The sequence below is a fragment of the Carassius auratus genome, unplaced genomic scaffold, assembly GCF_003368295.1.
Source record: "Carassius auratus strain Wakin unplaced genomic scaffold, ASM336829v1 scaf_tig00042246, whole genome shotgun sequence".
NCBI classification, from domain to species: domain Eukaryota; kingdom Metazoa; phylum Chordata; class Actinopteri; order Cypriniformes; family Cyprinidae; genus Carassius; species Carassius auratus.
This window is the reverse complement of record NW_020526709.1, coordinates 1-12,807: the sequence shown is the minus strand read 5'-3', so window position 1 is coordinate 12,807 and position 12,807 is coordinate 1. Positions and strand designations below refer to the sequence as shown.

The following is a 12,807-nucleotide window of genomic DNA, read 5'->3' as shown; positions in this document are numbered from 1 at the left end:
AATATGTAGTGTAGTTCTACAGTGTAGTTCAAAGGCAACAAACCAACACAAGTCTTGCTCTGATCAGAGGAGAATTTACCGAGAAGCAGCGGGACCCTCGAAAGAAAAAAAAACACACAGACAACTTATAATTAATTCTCTAATGTTTAACCATTGTTGAATCATTCTACCTAACAAGACATTGGCTAAAACATGACACAGAGACCATTAACTTGTATAGTCTTATCACTGTAATCCATCACAGATGCAGTGACAGATTATTGATCTGATGATTCAGCTCACACACATTACCCATGAAACACTAGCCTGACACTAATGCCTCTGTGCTGGACAGTCCCACACACAGGAAGCCTGTGTCCCAGGATTAATTAGACCATCACTCAAACTATGACTAAAGGAAATGAAATAATATGTAGCAGCGACATGCAAAAAACAATGGAGGTCAATGGCTACTGTCAACTGTTTGGTTACCAACATTCTTCAAAATATCTTCTTTTGTGTTCAGCAGAGGAATGGAAGTCATAAAAGGTTTGGAACAAGTGGAGAGGGGGAGTAAATGATGACAAATATTTGGGTGAACTACCCCTTTAAGCATGTTTCTGGATTTACTCTTTTAGCAGGCTTCTTTCATTAAGCATAATGGTCTTTGTACAGAGACACATTTCCATCAACAAACATCACAGAAATAAACATCTCTCCCAAAACCATAAAAAGCCAGCAAAACAAACGTTAGTCTCTATAGTTACATTCATGCCAGCATGGTTTTGATTTGGAAGGCTCTAAGAATGCTTTAAAAAGAAACTCCTGCTCATTAAAAAAAGAAAAAATATTTGAGGGAATTACACAGTATATGATTTTCTTGTTTATTTAAAGAAAAAGTCATTGTTTAGCAGGGTTATTATGACAGACTGCAAAGGTTAGCAAATTTAATGTAATGGTCAAGTGCATAGTGAGCTGTCAAATGTGGGTTAGCTGATGAATAACGTGTGTAACGTGGTGTGTGAAATCCAATGCTACGGTGAACTCTAGCTGTTTTTTTTTTTTTTTTACAGGAAATACTCTCTAAAAAAAACATGCTGTATTGGTTAACTTGTCTACATGCCATCTGTATCCATTTTTGATGGGTTTCCCATGGAAATTTGGCAGACAGATACATTCTCGACTGAGTCGTAGCATCTGCGCACACACGCCAAATAAGCTCCTTGTTAAACCAAATCATCTTTCCCTCCTCAAAAGACCTCAAAGCTTAAGGTTCCAGCGTTCAGAACCACTTTTCTTTTGGCGCAAAGCTCTCAATGTTTCAGAGCTAAAAAAAAAAAAAAAAACAAGGGATGATGCAAACCAAAATGGATTTCCATGGTTAGTCCTGGCAGTTCTGAACTCTGGGGTTCTTGAGTAACACGGCTCACCGAAAGACAAAACCACAAACACAGCAGCAAAAAAAAAGTGGTCTTTGAAAGTTTTCCTCCAACATATTAAGAAGCATTTGTGTTCCATTTAAGAAATATAAAAGGATGATTCTGTTTAGACAAAAGGCTCAGAATAAATCTATGTATCAATCAAACTTCAATGTTCAGAATACACCGTCACAGAAGGCCTGATATGTGTGGGTATACATTAGAAATCTCTAGTTTACCAAAAAATGAAAACGGTCATGAATTACTTACCCTTAAGTCATTCCAAACCCATATGACCTTTGTTCATATTTGGAACACAAATTAAGATGGAGAGCTTTCTGACCCTGCAGCAACACAAATGACACGTTCAAGGCCCAGAAAGGTATTAAGTACTAGGATATGACAGCATACATCTTGTTCATTCATTGTGTAGCGGCCCGCTGATCATTCTTATTCACATTATTGGCTAATATTACTGGTATAAATACTTGTTTATGTTAATGGTTTTAAAAATATATTTTCGGCCTGCCAGCATGTCAGTGAATTTAAACTAATGCTTGCATTTAGAGTATAGGTGTGTGTATGTGTGTGTGTTATTTGAAGTTCCACTAATGTTATTTTATTTATTTTTTTTTCCTGTGTTATCGACTTGGTATCGAGTATTGTGTATTTTTAGTGGTATCGGTACAGAGTACAACATTTTTGGTTTTGTGACATCGATAGTAAGGACATTGTTAAAATAGTCCATGTGACAATGACACCTGGGGTACGGTTGACCACTGGTGTCATTTAAGGACCATTTAAATCATGTCCTTACTACCTGTCTGGGCCTTGAATGTGGTAGTTGCATTGCTGTCTATACAGCATCAGAGACCTCTCAGATTTCATCTAAAATATCTTAATTTGTGTTTGAAGAAAAACAAAAGTCTGCAGGTTTGGAATGACATGAAGGTAAATAATTAATGACAGAATTTTCATTTTTGGGTGAACTATCCCTTAAAATTATGGCTAAAATATTGAGACAGGTATGACTACAAAAAGTCAAAAACATTTATTCTTTTCTGTTGTTCATATCTTCTCTTCTTGGGAAATGTACTTTCAGCAACCTGCTTGCTGCTGAATCTGCCAGGCCAGATTGGGTCATAAATATGAATTTATTATGTTAATTACATACACTGATTTGCTAAAGGCCAGATGTTGGTTGATGAGTGTGAGTGCATTTGTTCAGCTCACTGCTATATGAAATGGTTGGTAGAATTTTCTGCTTGATCCTAAAGCAATTATTTTGCACTATTTTTCTTGGCACCTTCGTCAAACAAAATACAATTCTTTAAATATAATAATTTGCCAAACATACTAAATACACACAAGCGCACACAAGCACCCACACTCCTGACTGAAAGCCAAAATCAACAAAATGAGGTGAGGATTGCTGTTCTCCTACCAGCTGATGCGTGAGGACGATCCGGATCAGCGGCTCAGTGGAAAGGTTGAATGACAGCGCAGGAGACGGTTCCACCTTCAGAGAAATAAGATGACTGGCCATCTGGATCTTATGATCTTTAAAATCCACTGCCTCATTTATCCTGCAGAGATGGACAGTCAGTTATTGTCTACCCTTCAACTACTGTACAAACTCTACATAATGAGCAAAGAAACTTATGCTAATGACAGCTATCTGCAAAAGAAACAAGTAATGGAAAAATTAAGATCACAATAATCATATCAAAACAGAAATAGAGAAAGATTGTGATTTTGTTTCTATAGAACATTTCACTAAATGAGGTAATTACTGACAGTTACATTTCTCAATAAAATTGCCTGTTTTTGCTTTGCCAATGAAAACAGTTTTAAACTAAGTCACAGCAGAATCAACTGTTGAGCATCTCAGAGTAACAGTAGTGGCGTTTGTTTTGTTCCTGCGTTAATCAATGTTTCTAAATGCATCTGTTGAGCTAATGACTCAGTGACTCACTTACTTGTTTCCTTAATGAATGAATCATGGTTTTTAAGTCAAGTTTATTTTTATAGCGCTTTATACAATAGAGATTGTTTCTAAGTAGCAGTAATACTCTTTCCACATACTGTGTTTCACCTATTATATTTAGGGTAATTGAGCAATTTTCACTCATTTCTTTGCTACATGAAAGCAGTGTTTTTGAACAAATCAGATGAATGAATGATTATAAAGAATGTCTCTTATCACCACCTACTTTATAAAGACACACCAAAAATGCACAAACTGACAGTCTGTCTGGGACACTATATAGTCGACAGCACATATAACATTTGTATTTACTTAATTTTGGGTTCTCATTAATGTTTAAATGTCAACAAGAATTTACCCTGCATCATCTCTCATCCCTGCATCTGGTGGCCAGTTCAGTTACATAAAAAAGGCCAGCTGAGTTCCAGTGCTGTGCCAAAAAAAAATTAAATGAGATAAGTACTGATCATGGCCGTGTTAAGATTGAAAGAGAGTGTTATCAGCCAACTTAATGGCTGGGAGTATCAGACGCAGAGGCTCAGATGAGAGAGAACCAGAGTGATAAAGACATGATCGCAAGAACATGATGTACAACCGGAAACACACTCACATACACACACACACACTTTACCTTGTTTGTAGAGGGCTGATTTTTTTGTAGTAGTTGTGCATTTTGTGGTAGAAAAGTCCCACAATCGTGGTCTGAGCTGCAGGGGAAACATACATAAGTATTAACATTTGATCACACAGATGCATGTGTGTTTCGAAGAATGTGTTGGGCTACCGTTGAAATGCACAGAGAGGATAGACTCATTATCACAGACACTGCATGTACTCCTCTCACTGCACCTCTAATGGGAAAGATGTGTGTTCACACACACACACACACATGCAAGTAGAGAGTGATGTGGGACCACCACTGGCGTAAGAGAGAAATGTTAACTCTACTTACATTTTTTTTAACCATTAAATGAATAACACACAGGGCCATTTGCCTTTGAGTTCAACTCTAGTATTCACATGAAAACACAATAATTGTTATCATAATTTGACTGAAGAATTTGTGTAAATAACCTTAATAACAGTAAAATAAAGTTGTGGACCATTGGAAATTGAAATATCATTTCATCAGGGTCTGAATTAGAGCCGCAAAATAAATAGTATTAATAACTTACATTATGATCGGGATCAAAGTATCATTTTTAGTATAAAAAAAGAGCAAGCAATTGTCCCACACAAAATAAATATTTATAATTAAAATATTATTTAAATCAACGTAATTTTTGTTTTGCTTTCAATAAATTTATCATGTGCTTTTCTGATTTTCTTTTTTTTCTATTTATCTATATTTATATTTTGTAAGTTATCTTCAACTAGTTTTTTATTTTTTATTTCAATTCTAGTTTTAGTAATTTATAATAGAATTGTTTAGTTACTTTTTTAAGTTTTTCATCTAATTTAATATTTTGTTTCAGCTTCATTTGAACTACCAAAATAATTTTTTTGTGGTTTTAGTTTAAGTTAACAACAACATCAAAACAATGATTTTTGGTTCATTTTAATTGAAATCTGCTCGTGAAAAAAAACAACTTTGTTTGCAAAAAAAAAAAAAAATGCTTGTTTGCACTTTTGGCTAGTGTGAAACATGCTGAGAACTGTTGTAACTTATTAGCGTTTTTACAGGTGTTAATGGACCGAATATGCAAGCTCACTGTGTCCTAACTAACTCCTCTGAGTTGGGCTTCAGATGAACTCTGGGCCAATAACCTCACAAACCAATGGGCAAAATCTCTCTACAAATGTTTTTATTAAGACTAAAAGAAACTTGGCCCAGCGGAAATACAAAGTGTTTCAATGCGTTCCTTCTCTTGTGGTCTTTAATTGGCGTATAAAAGCTCTGCTAGGTTCTGTTAATGAAGTGTACCATACGTCCGTCTGTACAGGAGAAGTGGTTCAGTGGCACATTAATGCCAGCGCTAGCGTTTATGTGCCATTTCTGATAATAGAGCTTTAATAGAATATTAAAACTGTTTATAATGAACAGAGCGGGGCTCAGATGCAGCACTGTGCCAGAGGAGCTGAGGGGAACTGACCCCAAAACGCTGTCAAACAAACAAAACGTTTAATGCCCTCATAATTACCGCCACCACATGGGAAACATTGCAACACTCACTCTTCAGCGATTGCTCGCATTTACACATAAAAAAGACGGCAAATGCAAACACTTTCTCTGTTTTTAATGAAACTCTCCTTGCGGGGCTTGTGTGATTGGCAGTTTTCATCAGAGAGCAGCAGGAAGTCATCAGAGTTGATTGCATTGTTCTCTTGAGCCATAAACAACAAATAAACAGACAACAAATAAATGTCCTTCATCCTCCTCTTATGAAAACAATGTGTTCTTTCACCCCAGCCTGAGGTGTCCAAGAGCAATGAGAAGTGTGCGCGCACGTTTACTCATAATCATAGTTTAAACTGGGTAGGAATGATTCAGAACAACAACCTTCTGTTCAAAAAAGAAAATATGATTGGCAGTTTGTTTAGCAATCCATCCAATTTCATATTTCTATGCTACAGTCCAGGTTTTGTTTGTTCCATTAGGCACATTATGGTTAAATTGTGGTTAAAAGAGTGGAAAAGCATTAAAGTTTGCTACTTTAAGCAAGATTTATCCCATTAGCTTGTGGCGGATGGCATAGGTGCACTGTTCGTCACAGGAAAACCTTCACTCTGGTACAGTGAAATCACCAATTAAAATAGGGCTGCACGATTATGGCAAATATCATAATTGCCTATTATTCCCTTGAAATTGTAATTGCGATTATAAATCACGATTATCACAATTTACATTGAATGATGTTTATACCATTGTTTAATGCAACTGTACAAATATGAATGGTTTTATAATGTTATACTAAAACTAAAAAAATGGAAAAACCCTTAAGATAGCATGTAGAAAAAAAGAAAGGATATCTAAAGCATGCAGAATAACACAACTGAACTTTGAATGATTCATTGCCACTTTGAACGATTGAACGATATGGCATCCATAATTAATATCGTGATTAGAAATTTGATTAATTGTGCAGTCTTAGATCTTGGGTCTAATTTATAAACATTGCATATGCACAAAATGGTCTCCGGTTTGAATAGGACCAGTGATAATAGTTTACTGTACAACCTCATCTGCACGGAGGTGTTGATGTCACGTGAAGGCATCTCTTTCAACATTCAGAAAAATACCACTGTATTTGAAGGATAAAACTTGGAAAATTGTAAGATTTGCACGTTTCCTTTTTAAAATGCTGTCATGTGCCGGGTCATACAATTGTATTTACACTGCAATACATATAGGCCTATCTGTTTCCACTAAAATGTTCATCTTATCAGCAAAACTGCATACATATAATTTGATTTGAATTGCTTAAAACAAGTGAAATACTATTTGGCCAGTGTAAAAGAATGAGATCAACTATTTTCAGGCGTTTTGTTTTTATGGATATTGTTTCATATTTTTATTATAAAAAATAACAAGGATACTGGATCATTTTTAGAAATAAAAATAAATATGGTTGGGAGAAATAGCATTGTCATCTGTAGGTTAGTGCACAGATTCTGGCGTACACAGGGTTTAATAAATCTGAAAACTTTTGTGTGCTTTTATGCATTACACTTTTAGGAAGAAATCAACTGAGTTTTATAAATGAGACCCCTGGATCAATGCCAGATTTTAGGGTTACTCACACTGCATTGTGAGGGCCTCTCCTGGTACTGAGATGTAACTCTTCCCTTGTGTTGGGAACCGGTAGCTTTGCAGATTGTAGTTCTGAGGGATCTTCATCAGAGAGTAATCTAGACACAACAAAAAAGATGGGTCACTGTTCAAAGTAAGTATACTGTTGTTTTGATATTGCATTACTTCCAAAAAAGTCAAAAGGACCGGCATTTCGGTACCAAGTTGGTGGTACTGAGTACTGAATGCATTTGGAAAGAAACCTTGATACAAAATCGCACATATATTACTCGGGGATAAGTGGCTACATGTGTGCATATTTTGGTGCAATTATTTGCGAGGTTTAATGTAAACACAGTCAACACTGTATATTAGCTCTGTTTGTTTGTCATTTGCAACTTATTTTTATTACAGACTGTTTACATGTTCTGAATAATTGTCTGATTAATTTGAAACTATTATTACATAATTGAAAAAAAAAATACTTAGAAGCTATTGCATTGTTTATCAAAATGACAGAAAAGACATTTATACTATTAAATGATTTCAATTAGAAAAAAAAATAGCTTCAAATAATCGTAAAATAATGTATGATGGTTCCCCCAAAAAATATTAAGCACAGATTTTTTTCACAATATATTACATAATATTTTTACTGTATTTTTAACCAAATATAAGAGGTGAATAGTTTAACTTAAAATAAAGGATAAACAGCATATTCACTTTTCTAGTGATGTAAAACTGACACAGAGAATTGTGAAATTATCTGTAAACTACTGGTACAGTATACGCTATAAAAAGTTGGTATCGCGCTAAAGCTATTGCAGGGCACCATCCAAAAAAATATTATGGGAACATCATCTCTTGATCTGTTTTTTCATCTGAGATTTTGCGATTATTTATGCTTCATTCACTGACTATAACATTAAAGTTTAATAATATCTCACACAACACAAAAAGTTTTCTCCAGCGACCTCTGCTTCTCACACACAGTCGTATCATAGCAAAAGGAGGATCAGAGACAGAGTTGACTCTAAAGTGTGCAATCTCAGAGGGGCTGATTCAGAATCGAGACTCAGCAAGACTCATCATTTTGAATCTGAGCAGAGCCCTCAAATTCCTTAACTGTGGCCTAATTGTACAGTGTCACGCACACCCTGTATGCTGCATTTGTGCATATGGAGTAGGTAGACATCCCCCTGTGAGCATACTTGGACATACTCCACATACTTCAAGCCAGTCATGTATGTAGAGGAAGGGGAGGAAGTATGAATTTCTAAGAACAGATATTCTTGAAATGGAAGTTTGAAGAAGTGTTTTGGAGTGTGTACTGACCCGCTACGGAGCTCTTGCCCTTTAAGGGCCAGTGGAGCCTCTGCATCTGGGTCAGACCGAAGCTTGGAGGCCATATGCACCATCACTTTATCCACCGTTTCCACCAGCCCATTGACCACTGGACTCCACTGTTTACCATGACAGAAGACAAGTCCAAAGTATATTACGGCTCATTGAGGTTACACAAATAAGAACCAGATGATTCTTTCAGCTACTAATAAGTGTGTAGTACCTTTAACTCCATTTAACACATTTTAGCATGTTTGAATTCTTTCAGTTCTAGACATTTTCTCTCAAAGGAGAGGATGAAATGCGGAAAAAGTCTGCAGATTCATCTGGACCTACTTATGAATGAAAGAACTGATAGAATCTTTATATCTTTCCAATCATCAATCTATCCATTAAACGTACCTCATCATTTTCTCTCCAGTCGCTGGCAGTTATGACCTCATCCACGCTCTTCAGTAGAGACTAAACATGCAGGGCAGAATAAAGCATAGTTAAAAAAACGTATGTGTGTGCAAGTCTAGAAGAAACAGGAAATATGCTTCTATATATATTTTTGAACCCACTGTAATTTACAATACTGTTCAAAAGTTTGGAGTCAGTAAGATCTTTTTTTATTTGTTTGCATGAATTCACAGTATTTGATTAAAAACAGTAATATTACAAGATATTATTCCAATTTGTTGTAATATACTGTACATTCACATGTCATTTATTTTTATGATGCAAAATCGAACTTTTAGCAGCCATTACTTAATCTTTAATTGTCACATGATTTTTCAGAAATCATTCTAAGTTGATTTGCAGCTCAAGAAACGTTTTATCATCAGTGCTGAAAACATTGATGCTGAAATGCTGCAATTCATTTTTTTAGATTTTTTTTTTTTATGAAAAAAGTTCTAAAGAACAGCATTTATTTAAAATAGCATTTTAAAAATGTATTTTCTATCACTACTACTGGATTAAATTTCTCCATGCTAAAAATTATTTCATTCATTAAAAAAATAAAAAAATAAATTTGAATGGGAGTTTATCTTAAAAAAATTCTGTAGTGTATTTTTATAAGTTAATACAATATTTCAATGACAAATGATAGACGAATGATAAAAGCATAATCATTTGATTGAAATATGGATTGAAAAGGTAACATTAAATTGTCCTGAAGATGTTCCAAAGAGTTTGTGCTTCAATAGAAGCATGCCTGTCTGAAAAAATAATCATACAATTAATTTATTTCACCTGTTTCACCTGTTGCAGATTCTGAAATATTTAGTTTCTTATACCTCAGAGTACCTTTATAATTTCCAAAACCTTTAAACTTCCTATCTTTACCTGTGTAAGATTGTTGGCTGTTTCCTGAGGTATAGTCTTGTTTGGAAGGTTAAATGATAGAGACTGAAGGAGGTCTTGCGTTTGTAACCGCATGGGGTCCTGAAGTCTCTGAACTTCCTCTGTCAGGTTTGTGGAGGCAGGTCGGGGCATCTCTGTGGTTCTCTGTACCACACACAAAAAAAGTGGATATGTGTCAACCACACTCCATAAAATTAAGCACGATCACATGTAATGGCTCTGTGGCTTGGACTTGACGTTAAAAATGTAAAGGCGTTCTTTTGGTTTCCCGTAATTTAATAGAATCATTTCAACAACAAGCATCAGAAACAGCTGGCACTTACAGTTCAGCTGAAATTATTTAATTAAATCTCATTCTCATGGGACTTGTGAATGTCAATGTCAACAGCAAAGCTGAATGCCAGTCTTACTTGAACTTTCCAAAGAAAGAAAGCTACAAACTAGTTGTTTAAAGTTTTATTTTTCATCGATACCCTATAAGAGGCCATAACGGAAAATCTTCTCTTCTACTTGACCTCCTTACTCAATAAGGGCCAGTGTTGTCATTTGTGCGAATGCTCAATCTCTTCTTTCCATTTCCTCAGAGTCTGGGGGGAAACAATAGTTCCAAAAGAGCTGAATTTGTTTTTGTTTACAGCTTCGGCCGCCACCTCATTTCCTGCTGTGCTCTTGCACATCTGCCAAGGGTGTGTGCGTCTATACGCACACGGATGTTCCCAGAGCAACGTCTGCATCGGCTTCATAACACCTAATCATCCAAGGGTGTGTGAGGGAGGCCCTGTTGTGTGTTTGTGTGTGAGTGTATGTGTTTGTATGCATTCGTCCAATCCATTTAATTACTGTGCAGAGAAGAATCTGAGCAGACAGACTGAGGGCCTGTAAAGCCTTTAGAGAATATGTCAGTGTCTTGAATGGCCAATTTAATTTACAAGCATTCAGATGAAGTCAACAGAATGAGTGTACTACTCTCGGTGACGGCTGCTCTCCATATGCTCACATTTACACCACAGATCTTAAAGGTGTGCGGTTATTTCAGTAAATGTCAACAGGTTTAATACTTTCCCGTATCCCAGCTCAATATGTTTTGAACTTCATGATACAATTGACAAAAACAGGACAAAATAACCAAAACTTTCACATTTAAATGAAAAACAAATAATAAAACTATAATCTAATTCAAAATATTAGCAAAAAACCATGATATGTGTAAATGATACTAAATATATATATATATATATATATATATATATATATATATATATATATATATATATATAAGCAGACAGTAATGGCATATAAATAAATCACATAAGTAACCTTCAAGGGTTGAAGTGCATTTTGGTGGATTTGTAGTTGTTATTTTGCTTAAATAAACTCCAAAAACAGACTTCACTGCAGTTAATCTAGTCAGGCTGGGACGGTTTTGATTAAGGCTGATGAGTGAGAAATCCCACCTTGTACTTGTGGTCATGTCTGTGAACTCAGTTGATCAAACTAACAGAAACCAAAGACAAACATGTTTTGTAATTAGAGACTGAAGCTAGACAGGTTAGTGCCTACCCTCATTACAGATGTGTTTGCATTTAGGTACAATAGTCAAACAAAATGACCGCACTGAAAGAAAGTTTCAGTGTTTTTTGGGAATATTCTAATGAGTGCTCCCGCCATGTGAAATCTCTTAGATAACACTGGAATTCGGATGTGATAATATGTGATGAAGTTGTACTTCTGCTGTTATCTTTCTACACTTCTCTGGTCTGGGGAGACTACAGTCCTGACTCCTGACTCACAGAAACAGATTCAGAAAGAGCAACGGGTGACCTCAGGTCAGAAGAATTTACCTTTAACTGAGTATCTGTTGCAGCAGTGACACTGATGGATACTTCGGTGGGAAAGCTGGACATCACATTCTCACCTGTGGTGACAAAAATAAATGAAATATGAATAGAATTAATATTTATACAATTTAAAAATCTTTTTTTTAATATAAAAATTGTCATTTATAAAAAAATATATTTATATAAATAAATAAGTATAATTAAATAGGTATACGATAGTTGAAAAAAAAAGCCTAATAACTGAAAGAACTGAATGTTGTAATAATATGACATGCACAGAAGCCATGATCTAAAAGAGCTCTGAACAAGTACTCTTCACCTCACGGAAACAAACAGTTCGCACCTGCTGGAAAGCCACATGTTGGTTGCAGTGAAACTGGTTTATAGGGCCCCTGGCAAAGCAGCTCGCTAATGACTCTGTACTATGCCCCTCATTAGAGCCTATTACAACTGGACGTGTGCAAAACAACAGTTGATTTTCTCTTTTTTCAACCAACAACATGTTTTTTTATCATCACAAAAAGGTCTTTATCCCTAACAGGGGCTAACAATCAGCACTGTGAGAGGATATATTTCAGTTTCTAAAGTGGTGGCCAAACCTCCTCCAGAGTGCCAACATCAACCTACATAATCACTATCATCCCTCTTTAAAAGAGTCATGGATCCATATTTGTTAAAGTACCAGTATGGATGTTTTCTGAAATAAATTGTTGTTTAGTTTAGCTGCTCCATAAAAGTTAAAATAATCCACTTGGGAAACAAAATTGTTGAGATATAAATGTATTTGAAAATTAAGGTAATGGAGATGGTATTGAATTTAAGCATGGTTTTACATTTCACATTCAATGCAGATGCTTTTATTATACTGGAGCCAATATTTTTATTTTTGGATATTACTGTTCGAGAAACACACACAAAATTTTTTGTCAATCTTACTTTCTCCAGTAAATATATCTTGTCTTAAGGATGTTTAAATATATATACATATATATATATATATATATATATATATATATATATATATATATATATATATATATATATATATATATATATATATATATATATATATATATTTACTGGAAAACAGACACAAATAATGAAAATGAATCACTCTGGGTTTGACCTTCCAGATGACCAGTTTCACTATTGGACTTAATGTAA

At 35.1% G+C, this 12,807-nt stretch overlaps 1 protein-coding gene across 1 annotated transcript in view; it reads right to left on the bottom strand.

The window, feature by feature from the left end:
* The window catches only part of LOC113085775 (adhesion G-protein coupled receptor D1-like), a 31,775-nt gene extending 20,055 nt beyond the window's left edge, over positions 1–11,720 (bottom strand). The window contains exons 1-7 of the mRNA XM_026255264.1: positions 11,647–11,720; positions 9,788–9,949; positions 8,861–8,920; positions 8,468–8,577; positions 7,126–7,259; positions 4,016–4,091; positions 2,842–2,983 (exon numbers count right to left, since the gene is read on the bottom strand). Of these exons, the coding sequence (XP_026111049.1) occupies positions 2,842–2,983; positions 4,016–4,091; positions 7,126–7,259; positions 8,468–8,577; positions 8,861–8,920; positions 9,788–9,949; positions 11,647–11,709 (747 nt within the window). The 5' untranslated portion in view covers positions 11,710–11,720. The remainder of the gene's footprint in view (positions 1–2,841; positions 2,984–4,015; positions 4,092–7,125; positions 7,260–8,467; positions 8,578–8,860; positions 8,921–9,787; positions 9,950–11,646) is intronic.
* Between the last annotated feature and the right edge of the window lie 1,087 nt (positions 11,721–12,807).